This window comes from Motacilla alba, chromosome 1 (genome assembly GCF_015832195.1).
Source record: "Motacilla alba alba isolate MOTALB_02 chromosome 1, Motacilla_alba_V1.0_pri, whole genome shotgun sequence".
Classification (NCBI taxonomy): Eukaryota; Metazoa; Chordata; class Aves; order Passeriformes; family Motacillidae; genus Motacilla; species Motacilla alba.
This window is the reverse complement of record NC_052016.1, coordinates 30107148-30121250: the sequence shown is the minus strand read 5'-3', so window position 1 is coordinate 30121250 and position 14103 is coordinate 30107148. Positions and strand designations below refer to the sequence as shown.

At 43.7% G+C, this 14103-nt stretch overlaps 1 protein-coding gene across 6 annotated transcripts; it reads left to right on the top strand.

Annotated features, from left to right (window-relative positions):
* The first annotated feature begins 2648 nt into the window (after positions 1 to 2648).
* Positions 2649 to 13741, top strand: GPR161 (G protein-coupled receptor 161). 6 transcript variants are annotated; one of them, XM_038151278.1, is made up of 8 exons: positions 2649 to 2762; positions 3619 to 3904; positions 4759 to 4848; positions 4942 to 5353; positions 5896 to 6620; positions 8226 to 8330; positions 9584 to 9703; positions 11012 to 13741. In XM_038151278.1, exons 4-8 carry the CDS (start codon positions 4986 to 4988, stop codon positions 11257 to 11259), a joined length of 1566 nt encoding a protein of 521 aa, XP_038007206.1. In that variant the 5' UTR covers positions 2649 to 2762; positions 3619 to 3904; positions 4759 to 4848; positions 4942 to 4985; the 3' UTR covers positions 11260 to 13741. The 6 variants fall into 6 exon arrangements, with proteins under 6 accessions (XP_038007206.1, XP_038007174.1, XP_038007194.1 ...); XM_038151266.1 differs by adding an exon at positions 3377 to 3457 and having other exon boundaries at positions 2664 to 2762; positions 4759 to 5353; XM_038151257.1 differs by adding an exon at positions 3099 to 3457 and having other exon boundaries at positions 2665 to 2762; positions 4759 to 5353.
* Positions 13742 to 14103: the final 362 nt, after the last annotated feature.

Genomic DNA, 14103 nt, shown 5'->3' with positions numbered 1-14103 from the left:
AGTTTGTTTTGGAATTTTGGAAATTTTAGAAGATTTTAGGGACAGTTGAGGTAGCTATGAGGTGCAAGGGAGGAATAGTTTGAGTTCTGGTAGTTTACAAAAAGAATAGGGTACTAAAAATTAAAAATAAAATAAAAATACTAAAAGCAAGAGGAGACTTTTAAGATCACTGTCAAAATGTTAGATAAAAGGTTTAGATAACAGCTCTAAAGTAAACCAGTCAAATTTGTATATTTAAAGTCCAAAGTGTGTTGTGGCCTATAATTAATATGTGTTGAACCAGTCTCTATTTGTCTCTAATTGTTAAGTTTGTGCTGTATTTGTTATGATTATGGTGTTTTGAAGTAAGCTGGTAATATATTAAAAAAATCAATAATTATGCTTAAACAAGAGAAAGAAATTTAAAACACCACATTCAGTGTGTAAAAGGAAAGCTACATCATGTGTAAATTTTAAAGTTTAAGTGCATATTTGAGAAGAACATTGAAATACTCAGATTGTAATATGCAAATTTATTGAGGAAAAAGGTTATAAAATAGTAATTAGATTCAAGTTACAAGAAATATTGAAAGAAAAATTGAACTAAGATAAGGTATAAATTGCATAAGTAACTGGTTGCGAATGTTATCCATCTGTGCAAAAATTGTCACAAGGTTTGGGTTGCCTGTTGCAAGAGGAGATATAAGCCAAAGGGCTTGTATACAAGGTGTAGACCGAACTTCCTCAAGTTCAAGGAAGAGAGTACAACATATGATTCAAGCCTGGGGTTGTCACCTTATGAAATAAAGTTTAAGATATTTTTTTTGAACATGCTACCCATGAGGCAAAGAAAAAGTGTGCTAAATGACTAGAACTTTAAATAGAAATAATAATCCCCCAAAACACATCTTTAGACTATCTTTTTAAGATCCTTCCCAGGCAACACTTATGAACATAACTCTGATCCAGACCAAAGAACAAGAGTGGATCCTCACCAATCAAGAGGACCCATGAGGGAACCTGAGAAGTGGATGAGAGCAGCTGAACCAAGTGATACAAAATTGACTTTCAAACGGTAAAAGGGTAATAATGAATTGGGAAAATCTGAATGATCCAAGGAACATACACAAGATCACACCTGACCGGGAAGTGAGACCAAGCTTATATCAGTGGTTTCAGGTACCACTTGGACAGACTTTAGGATGCCATCAATATCCACCTTGGCAAGGGACACTGCCACCACAAACAGGGGGATCTGGACTATTTCAGACATGAAATTCTTGTATTCTGGCCTTAGCCTGTGATTTATACAAAGAGGAAGGAGAGTTACAACCTAGATCAGTGCCTCATAATATACCCTGCTTGATACATCCAAACACCAGGTATGCTAGTTGGGTAAAATATAAATGTTTAAATTGTGAGAAAGATTGGTATTGTAATTCACACAATAGATGCTCCTGTTGCAGGGAGTGTCGGGGGACAAGTCGGTCCGCTATCCAGATAGAACTTGAAACAGCTGAAATAATAACTTTATTTTGTGGATGGGAATAATTAGTTCCTGTTACATGGGAAATACCTGAGGGACAGTGGGAAACCACAGTTAAGTAGTGTCAAAAATGATTTGCCTGAAAATTAGCTAAAAGAAAGTAACCAAATGTATAAGGGATGAATAATATCTGACTAGCCATATCTTAGAGCTTGCTACTGAATTGGGCCTAATAATAATTGGATTGCCTGGATTGGTATCACTTGTTTCAAAAAGGAAACAAAGAGAAAATTCGATTCAAAGGTTTAAATCTTAGCTATGAAATGTCAAAGGCTGTGAGGACTGTGAGGCTGATGCAGTCAAATTATCAAAGGGGAGGGTGCCTTTAAGAGGGGATATACAGCTCAGTCCAGGTATGAAACCCTGGAAGCATATTCTTGGTGCTGTGAAGATAATTTTATCCCACCACTGGCAGCAACCCAGTGGGATGGCAAAGGCAGAAAGATACACCTGTGGGTAATTCTGGTGGGCCTGAGCCTAGCCGTGCGCTGTACAACTAATCTGCACTCGGAAGTTTTGCCCAGTACTAAGGGGCAGAGACATCAGCATACCCCGCCCTAGGAGACTGCAGCAAGAGTAAGAAAAATACGGTACTATAAACAGTACGCAGTACGAAATCTGTAACATAAACAAAAAAGATAATATGCAGTATGCCAAAAAGCATACTCTAAGGACCGGCAGTCAGAGGCTCACACCCACAAATTACTGATTTGGCTTAACTGGCATTTTACCTATAACAAGGCCATTGCCAGGGAAAGGCAGGAACTAGGGAGGCACAAGCACAGCATTTAATTTTTGTTCACTCTTTACACTGTGTCCTTTATACTGACACTATATCCGATGTCTTGCCTCAGATATGTGTGCGGGAAAAACTCTTTCCCAAATCTTATTTGTGTTACTTTTAATAGTGTTTGGGGGTCTAGAAGTCTAGCACTTAGGCTCTACAGCTGCCTGGCACTACAAGCTGGGGCAAATGACTTTACCTCATCCCTGTAAAGTACTTTTCCCCTGCCTTTTAACCGAGTTCCCGGGAAGTGCGCAGACCGCCCCGGGACGGCCGCGGAGAACATGGCGGGGGGGGAGGAGGCGCGCCGGGCTGAGGCGGCGGGGCGGGACGGCGGGAGGGGCAGGCACGGGGCTGGGACCGGGCCCGTGGTGGGGGAGGCTCGGGCCGCGGCGGCTGACGGGGGTCCCGGGCGCCCCAACCAGGAACGTCCCGCTCTGGCGGCGGCGGCTGGTGAGTGCGGAGCCGGGGAGGGGACAAAGGCGGCGGGACGCGCTCGCCTACGGCGGGTGGGGGCGAGGCGATGGATGCCCGGGGCGGAGGACCCTGTTCCAGCCCTTTGTTCGCTGCTGGAGGGAGCGCGGGAGCAAAATGGCGAAACTCCCCTTTCCCACCGTATTTACAACTCGGTCCCACTCGCTTCGTGCGTGTGCGAGAAGCCTGACCGCGCTGCCCGCGGCCGGGACGGGCCGGGCCGGGACGGGATGGGATGAGATGAGATGCCGTCCCCGCCCCGGGCAGCGCTGGCCCGGGAGGGCCACCTCTGCCCGAGGTCGCTTTCCTCCGCAGGGTGCAGCAGGGCAGTGAGTGAACGGGGAGCGCCAGGTGCTCCGGGCATCGCTATCGCAGGGTGCGGCCGCGGGGGAAGCCGCCTTTCCAAAACCCGCTCCGGCAAAAAAGTGTTGGAAAGGCACACAGAGGTGGTGCAGGCATGCTGAGAGAGAAGGAAACTCGAGGGGAAGTGTTTTTGCACATGTCCTCAGTCAGAGGCTAGGGAAGAGCTAAGTAATGTTTTTTTCAAAGCATGGCCCAGTAATGTCTTTAATTAAGTTCTTTGGAAAGTACAGATAAAAATGGAAAAAAAGGCGTCTTTCCAGACTGACAGTGCTGCCTAATGCCACAGCAGCCACGCAGATGGAAGCATTTCTGTGAGTACTCTCCGGGACCCACGTCTGCTGCAGTTGCAGAATTAGCTAAGATAACTTTCCTGAGTCCCTTCCCAGAAATGCTAAAATCAACTTTATATTCATTGATGGACTCTTTTACTTTTTTTTTGGTCTGTTTGTTTGCTTATTATGCTGTCCTACAGATGAGTGAAGGACTGAATGAAGTAAGGAGTGATTGCCATGTGAAGGCAGCAGTGAAAAGAGGAATTGCTGAGGAATTGGAAAAAAAACTAGGTTTCACAAAATGAGGCTGCGAATCAACGGATGGATGCTAACACTGAGAAGTCAAGGATTAAAGGTTCTCAAGCATATCTGTGGCGTGGACCGCATCTTAATGCAAGGAAGTGTCTTTCAAACCTCATGTACAGAAAGCCAGTTCCTCCAGTCCTTTGGTGTTGGCAGTAAAATACAATCAGCAGTGTAGCTAAGGTGATTATAAACGCGCAGAAATGATGTTGGGAGAGTACATGCATTGGTGGTCCCTGAGTCTTTGAATGTTACTTAGCAACTGTTAAGGAAGAGTCAGCAGGGTGTAAGACTGATCTCTGGGGCCATTCAGGTCCGATCCAGCTAGCTGAGGACCCTGGCCCCTCACAGTCTTACAAGGACAAAAGTAAAGGACTAGAGGCGCTCTTTCCTCTCAGTATGATCCATTGTCCCACTTTATTGTGGAACCACTCCAGGGAAGTCCAAGGGAGGCAAAGAGGGGTGGGAGGTTTCCTCCCTGGAGATTTTAAGCCCAGGGGAAGGGGGGCGGAGGAGAGGGGCTACAGCCAACGGGATACAAGTGAGGAGAGGGGCAAGGGGAGGGGTAGACCAGGGAGAAACCACCACGACTGGGGCTTAGGGGAGAGGGGAAGACCATGTGATATGAGAGGGGAATCCCGTGAGGATGCAAACATACTATTCAGTGCAAAATACCAAACCCAGTGCAAAACAACAAATAAATAAACTATTTAGTGCAATACAACAGCAGGGTATGACTAGCCAGGCATCCATAGACCACCAGCAAATGCTGTATAGGCAGAATACAAGGTAATGATCAGGACAGGCAGAACTTTTTTAGAAAGTGACTTTCTTTAAAGTAAGATAAGCAAAGATATTTGATATTTGTCTTGTTTCTTGAAGAAACAAGTGACATTCTTGTTTCTTCACAGCCTAGATGAAGGGTCTGGTAAGTAGAACTTAAAAACAAGGTAGATCTGTAGAAAATTTTAAAGTAAAATGTGCTTATTTTCTTTCTTATTTCCCCCCTTCACCTCTTCTTGTCTTCCCTGTTCTAGGCTTGGTGTTACCCTCTTTGGTGTGCCCACAGGCAATTTACTGCTCCTTCACTTGCCCATCTAAAATATGCAGTTTCCTGCATACTACAGGTAAATTTTAACAAAGGCAAAAGAGCCTCCAGTCTTTGGAAAGAGTTTGAAGAACTATTACCTGAATGTTTCTGAGCATTGTTCTGCTTCTAGCTGCTCAGCATGTCTTGGCTGCTCCAGATCTGCTCACTCTGACCATGAGCAGCAATTCCTCCCTCAGCAATGGGAAGAGCCTGAAGAACCTGACCACAGAGGAAGATGGGGCAGTCAGAGTCACTGAGTCCATTGCTATAATTGTCATTGCCATCTTCATCTGTTTGGGCAACCTGGTGATTGTTGTCACTCTGTATCGCAAGTCGTACCTTCTCACCTTGAGCAACAAGTTTGTTTTCAGCCTGACCCTCTCCAACTTTCTACTCTCCGTGCTGGTGCTGCCATTTGTTGTGACCAGCTCCATCAGGCGAGAATGGATCTTCGGGGTTGTTTGGTGCAATTTCTCAGCTCTGCTCTACATGCTGATCAGTTCAGCCAGCATGCTCACTCTGGGACTCATAGCCGTAGACCGGTAAGCTGCTCTTTGGTAATGAATCGTAACAAATTGTCTGCTGCTCTCATATAGTAACCACTGCTTGTACATAGAGTTGAAAAGCACTGCAGAGGGTTACAGGGTGTACTGATGGAGTATCATTTTTACTTCAGCCCCTCATGAAATTTTTATATGGAGCAAGAGAAAGTGATTACATCAATAATGGCAAATGCAGACATTCATCCAGAGTTTTTTTAAGCTCTTGATGGTATAATAACAGACTATTTGATAAACATGAAATAGTGACTTAAAATTCCAGATTATACCCTAAGCATACACTCACACATAAGAACAGATTTAATGGTTGCATAATGTCAAGTTAATGTTGCATGCATGTTCAGCCAAGTTTGACAGTCTTGACTGCAGTGATACCTACTTTTACATGTAACTGTTTCTAGAAACAGGGCTTCTGAGCCTGTTTGAAGAAAAAAAAACTAGATATCAACATCATTAAATCATGTTCTTTTCTTTATTGTATGTCTTTTATGCTCCTGTGGACTACTTCTTTTCTTGCCCCGCAGGTACTATGCTGTGCTGTACCCGATGGTTTATCCAATGAAGATAACGGGCAACAGAGCAGTAGTAGCTCTTGTGTACGTGTGGCTGCATTCCCTTATTGGCTGCCTCCCTCCCCTTTTCGGCTGGTCCTCTTTGGAGTTTGACCAATTCAAGTGGATGTGTGTGGCAGCCTGGCACAAGGAGGTTGCCTATACCGCCTTTTGGCAGATCTGGTGCGCACTGCTGCCGTTCGTGGTCATGATGATCTGCTATGGATTCATATTCCGTGTGGCAAGGATTAAGGCCCGCAAAATTCACTGTGGGAGTGTTGTTATTGTGGAGGAGGACTCGCAGAGGAACGGGAGGAAGAACTCCAGCACCTCCACGTCCTCCTCTGGCAGCCGAAGGAACGCTTTCCAAGGGGTTGTTTACTCAGCCAACCAGTGCAAAGCTTTTATAACCATCTTGGTTGTCATTGGGGCTTTCGTCATTACATGGGGACCTTACATGGTAGTAATAACATCAGAGGCGCTTTGGGGTAAAAACAGTATTTCCCCTGCTTTGGAGACATTGGCTACATGGCTGTCCTTTTCCAGTGCCATTTGCCACCCGCTAATTTATGGGCTGTGGAACAAAACAGTGCGCAAGGAACTCCTGGGAATGTGCTTTGGGGATCGCTATTACCGCAAGTCCTTTGCTCAGCGGCACAGGACATCGAGGCTCTTCAGCATTTCCAACAGGATCACAGGTAAGATGTGGCTGCAAGACACTTTCTTAATATCGCCAAGAGCAAGGCTTCCTGTCTGCCTGTGTTTGGCACGTTTCAGGGCTCTGTAAAGAGAGTTGGATGTTTCTGGAATTTTTAGCAGTCTTTTATCAGTCAAGTTACATTTGAAAGGAGAATTTTTCTCTTTTTTTATGGTTAACATCATTCTACTATAGCAAAACTTTCTCAGGCAGAGAAGACATAGTGATGAGGTTAATAAAAATAATTTATTTTTTTCTTTCTCAAGCATTTCCTTTTGTGTGCCTTCCATTTTGTGTTGCTCAGATTTGAGCTCTACCAACAGTACTTTTTACTGCACTTTTTCTTTGGTTAATGGTCTTATGCTACAACTCTTTAAAATCCACTAAGATTCCACTGCTGTAACTTTCTGCAAGTTCAGCTTTTAGGCTTAATGGTTGGGAAGAAAAGACCATAAACAAAGTAAAACTGTGTAAAAACATAGAACTATTTGGTGTGTTCCCAAGTTGCAGATTGAGACCTCCAGTTGCTCAGTTTGGTGGCTTGGTTATTTTTTTTTTAAGTAGCAATGCAGTGACATTCAGATTTTTAATAATTTCCCTGATTATTTCAGAAGCTTCCAAAAATAGAACATCTTCAAGGGATATTTCATGCAAAGGCAGGAACTGAAATTATTTAATTGGGAAGGATGATCTAAAATGCAGAAGGAAGATGAGAGCAGCAAGGTGTCCGTTATCTTTTCTGCAACGTGGGAACACTGGGAGAGACTGTCATGCAAATGAAAGAGTTATGGAGCTGTAGCCACATAACAACCTCTAGGAGCTTTGGCAAGTCTGTATCCAGAAAATGCTGTGGATTAATACATGAGAAACTGAGGTGGGGAGAGAAAAGACAGGACATTTCTTTATTTTTCGAAGCTATAAACCTGAAGCTGTCAGCTTCTTATCAGATGTCTTAGCTGGAGGCTGACAGGGAGGAGAAAAAGACTCCCAACAAACCCACAACAAAATCTCAAGGTGGGATCTAAAGCAGCACCTTTGTAAAAATCCCACAATCTCCTCCTTTCTCGTTTTGGAGACTTGAAAGAAGTGGGGCATCTCTGTGCCCCAACCTTGCTCCTGAGCTTCTTCCCACACTCATGGCCTGTCACATCTGCTGGTGGCTACCAGGTTGTTCTCTGTCTAGAAAATGCCTGGCCAATCTCCCCATCCATGTGACAGCATATGCTTGGTGCTCAGCCTGTCTGGCTGATAAAACACACACAGTTGCAGCAAGAGTGGGAGGGAGATGGTGTAGAGAGAAAGGAGACTTGCCTTTCCAGACCTGAAAGCTGCTGACTGGATTTCTAAGATGGGAAGTCCAGAAGCTGTGCTCCCTGCTTCACCAAGGTAAGTTTTTTGTGCAGAATAATAAATAAGACAGTGGGTATGGGAGTAGCCATATGGAGCCCCACACGACAGGTCACAGAGGCTATTGAAGGAGAAGGTGGATCAAGCCAACTTGCAGAACTCAAAAAATAAATAAGGAGTGGGTATTACTGGAAGAGGTTTTTACCTTTGCAAACTCCTTAACCATTTACTGTGTAACAAAACCAAAACTTTCTTGCAGATTTGGGACTATCTCCTCACCTTACTGCCCTCATAGCAGGTGAGAGGCCACTGGGAAACAGCAGCAGCACAGGAGACACAGGTTTCAGCTGCTCACAGGATTCAGGTATCTGCAAGTTTCTTGATCCCTACTTGGGCAGAAGTTTGCACTTCGCAGCGGTCTCGTGGACAGTCAATATTTACAGCCACAGATGTCTCCTGGTGGAGAAATAACATGAAGCATCTGTTCTAGCTGTTCCAACAAAACTGCTGCAGTTGCTCTTTTCCCTCCCTTGCCCTCGATAGATTTACTTGCAAAATGCTGCTTACGGAATGGTGTGGTAATGTGTCCTGGAAACAAGACTCACTGCTTTTGTGCCCTTTTTCTTCAGTTTCTGTTGTTCTTTGGAGACTTTCTCTGTATCCACAAGGAACAGAGCAACAAAGGGCTGTGAACAATGTGCTTCTCTGTTTCCTATTTTGTAAGAGACCTTGTCTTGTTCATCCTGCAGTGTAAACATAAACACTTAGGATGGTTTCAGCTTATGATTTCATTACTACTTAAGAGCTCTCAATTGAAGATGGCTTGGAAAAGGGAAGAAGAGTTCTGATGGTAATTTTTTATCTAGATCTGTTGCTAGATTTTTCTGGCAGTTAACTCAGCTACCAGTCCTTAACTGCAGTAGTTCTTTTAGAGAGTGTTTTTGCTCTAGAGACACCAGAGGGTGATCTTTTAAGGGTTGCTTGGTGTAAGGAGTTTGTTTCCTACTTTTGTAAAGGAAGTCCATGGAGCTAGGATTTATTTTTGGTAGTTGTTTTGTGCTGGTAGTTTTCTGTCTGTTGTGGATATTCTGCAGTTGTATGTGACAAAGGAGAGCAGCCTCCTGGTAAACCTGCCTAAGTTAGGAGGATGTGGTGTTACCATCTTGTGACAGCAGTTTAAACAAATGAACAAAACTAAAGTGATACCAAAATGCTGTTAGAAGAGCCAATGCTGGTTAAGGAGGGAGCGGAGTTCATAACCTGGGAATAGATACACAGTGATCCACTGTGAAATACTGTTTCACTTTGTATGCTTTTACTGTGAGCTTCTAAAGAGCAGAAGGAAGCCTTAGTCCCTCTTGCGTGTGGCTTGCTGCACACAGTACATGATCCTGGGGCCTGCAATGCCTAGTCTCTAATGTGAATATTTCCCAATCCTTTAAATGAAAACTGACCTCATTCTTTTCCTGTGCAGTGTTCAATTTGAGCTGAAATTTACTCACAAAAGCTGGGCTTAGACATCTTTTGAAGGAGCTGCTAAAAATAGGCTGAAAACGTTTTATCACTGTTTTGTATCTCAGTGTTACTGTTTTACTTGGGGGTTCTTGCTCTTTTCAGGAACAGATACAATGCTTCTTGAAGATTATAGCTCAGATGGCCCTCATGCCCCACACTGCATCTGTCCCCCTCGAAGGAGGAGTTCAGTGACATTTGACGATGAAGTGGAACAAATTAAAGGTGAGTGTAGGGGTAAGTATGAAAATGCTCAGAGTCAACTATAATGAATGCTCAGGAAATCTCACAGGACCTTGAGAATTGTCTTGAAAAGTATCTGACTGCTGTGTGCTTTGACAGACCTGATCATTCATGCAGGTACAACAGAAAGCAATATCAGGCCTTTGTTACAGATCTCAAGTAGCAGCAGGCAAGGACAAGAGTTTGAAGCTGGGATTCCCTGCATATATAAAAATTAAATTGCACAGCAGTATCCTTTCTGGAATTCCACTCATCTTAGTGGCTGTTACAAGTTTTGCTTGTTTTGTGTTTCTTGGGGAATATATTTTCCTGCCCTCATATTTTGGTTGCATTATCCCTGTGTTTCTCATTTGCTGTCTCTTCTCAACTTTGTCATTTACAGACTTGAAATTCTTCCATTTACAGACTTCAATGATCTGAATATAACTTTATTCTGTTTAATTTACTTTTTCTTACTTAAATTCTACTTTGCTTTACTGGGTGTGTTCTTCAGCAGGTATGGGAGAAAACAGATGAACCACATGCAATTTTTTCAGTCAGCTTGTTGATTCTGGGCTAGCAGAACATTGCAGTGATCATCTGTAAAATGTCGGAACATTAATTTATGCTGATAGTTACAATAATTTCAATAGAAGACTTGATAATAACAACTGAATTTTCTAAACAATATGTGATTTTGGACAGGATGAAAATGAGCAGAATGCCTTTAAAAATCAAGTAATAATGAAAAAACTCTTTCTATGGAATTTTTAAACATCTTGGCAAAATTCCCTTTTGCCCTCTTCCTAGCATGAAATTAGTATTTCCTTGTACAAACACATTAGCATACATTTCCCACTATCTTTCTGAGTGATTACATAGGAGCAGACATCTAATTTCTTGTGAGAGTGAAAGAGGAAAGTCTCAGTGCACAATTCCCCACAGGTTTAGCAATTCTCCCTGGTGAGTCTCAGGCTTTTCAGCATCCCTGAGGTTTTAAATTATTTCAGCAGCCTCACTGAAGAGTTACATTTAGGATGAACTCTTGTATTGGTCAACATGTTGGTGGGTAGAGAGGTGTACAGATGCTACAGAAACAGCTGCAGTGACACAGATTATCCCAGGAGCCCAGGTCTGAAGCTCTGGAAGCTTTGTGTTCATAGAATGGTGTAGGAAGCTTGAGTATTGTTGGTAAATGTGTAGTTATTTTCCAGAGGGCATGATCATGCCTTTACAACAGGATCTATATTGGTTTTCAAGCATTTGCACAGCCATGCTTACCAACTGATACCTTTTTTTTTTCTTTTCCAGAGGCTGCAAAGAATTCCATTCTTCATGTAAAAGCTGAAGTCCACAAATCTCTGGACAGTTATGCAGCCAGTCTGGCCCGAGCTATAGAAGCTGATGTGAAACTCAGCCTGTTTGGGGAAGATGCTTTATCCGGAGCCCTGTTCCCCTCATGGACTCTGACAGGAAGCAGTGGGAACACCCGGCGTGGTGCCAGGCCCCATGCCAGCCAGAGACTGAAGCTGCAGAGCATCGATGAAGGGAATATTTGACACGAGCACTGTACTGGGAAAACAGAATGAAACCACTGCCTACTGCAGCTGGTAGTGTTCCACCAAAACCAGGACACCTTGTTGGGATGTTTCCAGTGTTTTTTCACATGAAAACAGCTGGGTTTTGGTACTTGCATTAGCATTTTACAGCAGTGTTTGTTTACTGGTTGGGGTGCTACTGACTCTTCTGCACGTCATTATCACACAGCGCATAGGAATGCAGGGCTTGGTTTCACTGACCACATCATTAGTCATTTGAATCTTGGGTCCATTTGCCAATGCTGATACAGGAACAAAACAGAAAAAGTATGTGCAGTGTTTGATTCATTGTTATATCCATCGTCTTCTGACCACCAGGACAATCAGCTGCTACTTGATAGCTGGAGTGAGCTGGAGTGCTCTGATGGGAGCTTGTGCATTGGATAAGACATAAAGCCTTACTCCCAGCTGAGCAACGTGGACTTCATTAAGGACAAAACCTGAACTTTTCCCAGAGCTCATGCAGATTACGGTCCTACTTACCTTTGCTGGGGGATATTTCTGTCTGTTCAGCCATCAGAATGCCATATCTGACATTGGACTGTGTTTTGCTTTAGCGGCATGGGATACCAGCTCCTCTGGATGTAATGACTGGGAAAAAACATGTGCTGGGAATAGCACAGAGATGGGATTTGAGGAAATCATTAGTGCAGAATTCTTGGTTTCTCTGGGAACTTCAGCTCGTGTTTTGCTGTTATTAAAAGGGCACTCTGTGGCTGTGCTAAACCTGACAGAATATAAATAAGACATTATCACTTCATATTCAGGATTCATCTTCTAGAGAGAAGAGAGCTAGCTGGTTGTTTTTTTTTTTCATAATGAGGGAATGTAGTATTTAAGCTGTAGTTACCTCAGTGCTTCTATTTCTTGGATTATTAATTCATTAATCTCAAAAATAAGAACATTTGGCACTTATATTGCACTTTGCATGTTCTTAAGCACTGTACAGACGTGACATTGTGAGAGGTTGCCTGTGTGAGAGGGTTGATCAGCCATGCTTGCCAAAGAGAGGAACTTGGCACAGCCAAGCTGCTGGCAGTGAAACAAACTGCAAAGGTTACAAGTTTTGTGAGGAAAAGAGGGATGAGGTGGATCATTTGAGTATATTGAGCTTGAGGAATCTTTCTGTGCCTTTGTGGGCTACCCTCTTCCTTTCTTTGTGGGGTTAAAGCCCTGCCTTACCGTGTATGCCAGAGAGGAGACATAAGTGAGCAGGTTAATTCCTTGGGGGTGGTGTTAATTCCTTGAGTCTGCCCCAATTCCTTGGGGGTGGACTTAAGGACCAAGGGTTTGCATTTGTTTACTCTGTGTCTGCTCCCCTGTGCCTCTACCTTTCCCCAGAAGTGCTTTGTATGAGGTTTTGCTGCAGATTGTTTGGAAATCATGAGCAGAATGTTTCCATCAGGATAAAAACGGGGTGTATACTCACTGGGTTTTGTCTTTGTATGACTTACTCAGAGGCACAGAAGCAAAGTGTATGAGGCAGAGCCTCAGTGTAGTACTGTATTTAGACATCCTACTTGTCTTTGTTCCTGACTCAGAGATGTATTTCAGCACAAGCTTATATCCATCTCTGGACAAAGCAACTTGACTTTCTGAACTACCCTGAATCCCATTGCATTCCCATGTAAAATATAACTGCATGCTTAAAATTCAGTACATGGTTTGCTGGTCTAAGAACAGGCTGTTAGAGCAAGAACACTTAAGGTCCAGAAAGATGGCTCTTAGCATAATGCTGGAATAAATAAATTAATAATAGGGAGATTCTAATTCCTGCATTTTGTACTTCTTATGTGTTAGAGAGATTGCACCTGTGGGCACTCATTAGGGTAAAAAGAACCAAAAATCCCAGTATTTGCCAGGAAATGCTCTGCAGCAAGGTTGTTATTGCTGTTGTTACCATAACCATTCCAATTACAGTCCCTTGTAGTATTCAACACTCCTTAAGCTGTTTGCTTGCCTGGAAGTTTTTTTTGTGTGTCCCTTTTATTCCATACTCCTGCTTGAAACAAGTTGAGCAGAGCCATTGCTGAATGTCAGAAGGGCACACACGAGTATGAATGCATTGTGGAGGAGCAGGTGCTGGTCCAAAATGCTGTGTTTAGGAGAAAAAATTCCAAGGCATGTTTGGAAGCACAAAATCGATAGTATTGTGTAAAAAGCACATTTTTTTACATAGGTGCTGAGACAAATGCAGCCTTCAAGCAGGTCAGGGGGGTTGCAACAGTTTACACCATGGCTGAATTCGGCTGCCTGTGTTAATGTCACTAATCTGTTATTTAGTGTAAATGTTGTTCATATTTTTGTACATACATTACAACCATAACTCTGTTATTACCAGAGTCGTTCTCTTACTTGAGTTGTCATTAACAAAAGCAATAATTGAGAAATGCACGTTTTGTAAAACTGTATTTCCCATCTTAAATACAGAAGAGAAAGAAAAGAAAAAAAACAACTTCTTTCCAGTTCCTGATGGTCTGTGGTGTTTGTACTATTATTTCAACTTCCATTCATCTTTGAATATTTTACTTTTAAACGTGTGTCGAGCTGGCAGGATGATCCTGTCAGGCGCGGCGGCTGGAGCAGTTTCCAGGACAGGAGGTGTTCCAGGCGGAGCACGGCTCCCTCCGCACCGGGCAGGCTTTGGGAGCGCGGCCGCGCCGGGTGTGCCATCGGGGCGGGGCCCGAGGCCACCCCCATGAGGCCACCCCCATGAGGGCACCCCCATGAGGCCGCCCCCGTGAGGGCACCCCCGTGAGAGGCCACCCCCGTGAGGGCACCCCCATGAGAGGCCACCCCCATGAG

Bases quoted from the DNA above. Each gene is read 5' to 3' on its own strand.
- GPR161 (XM_038151246.1), top strand. From the start codon at position 4,914: ATGTTTCTGAGCATTGTTCTGCTTCTAGCTGCTCAGCATGTCTTGGCT. The intron at 6,621-8,225 runs GTAAGATGTGGC...ACTTTCTTGCAG, and splicing joins CATTTCCAACAGGATCACAG to ATTTGGGACTATCTCCTCAC. The intron at 9,704-11,011 runs GTGAGTGTAGGG...TTTCTTTTCCAG, and splicing joins TGAAGTGGAACAAATTAAAG to AGGCTGCAAAGAATTCCATT.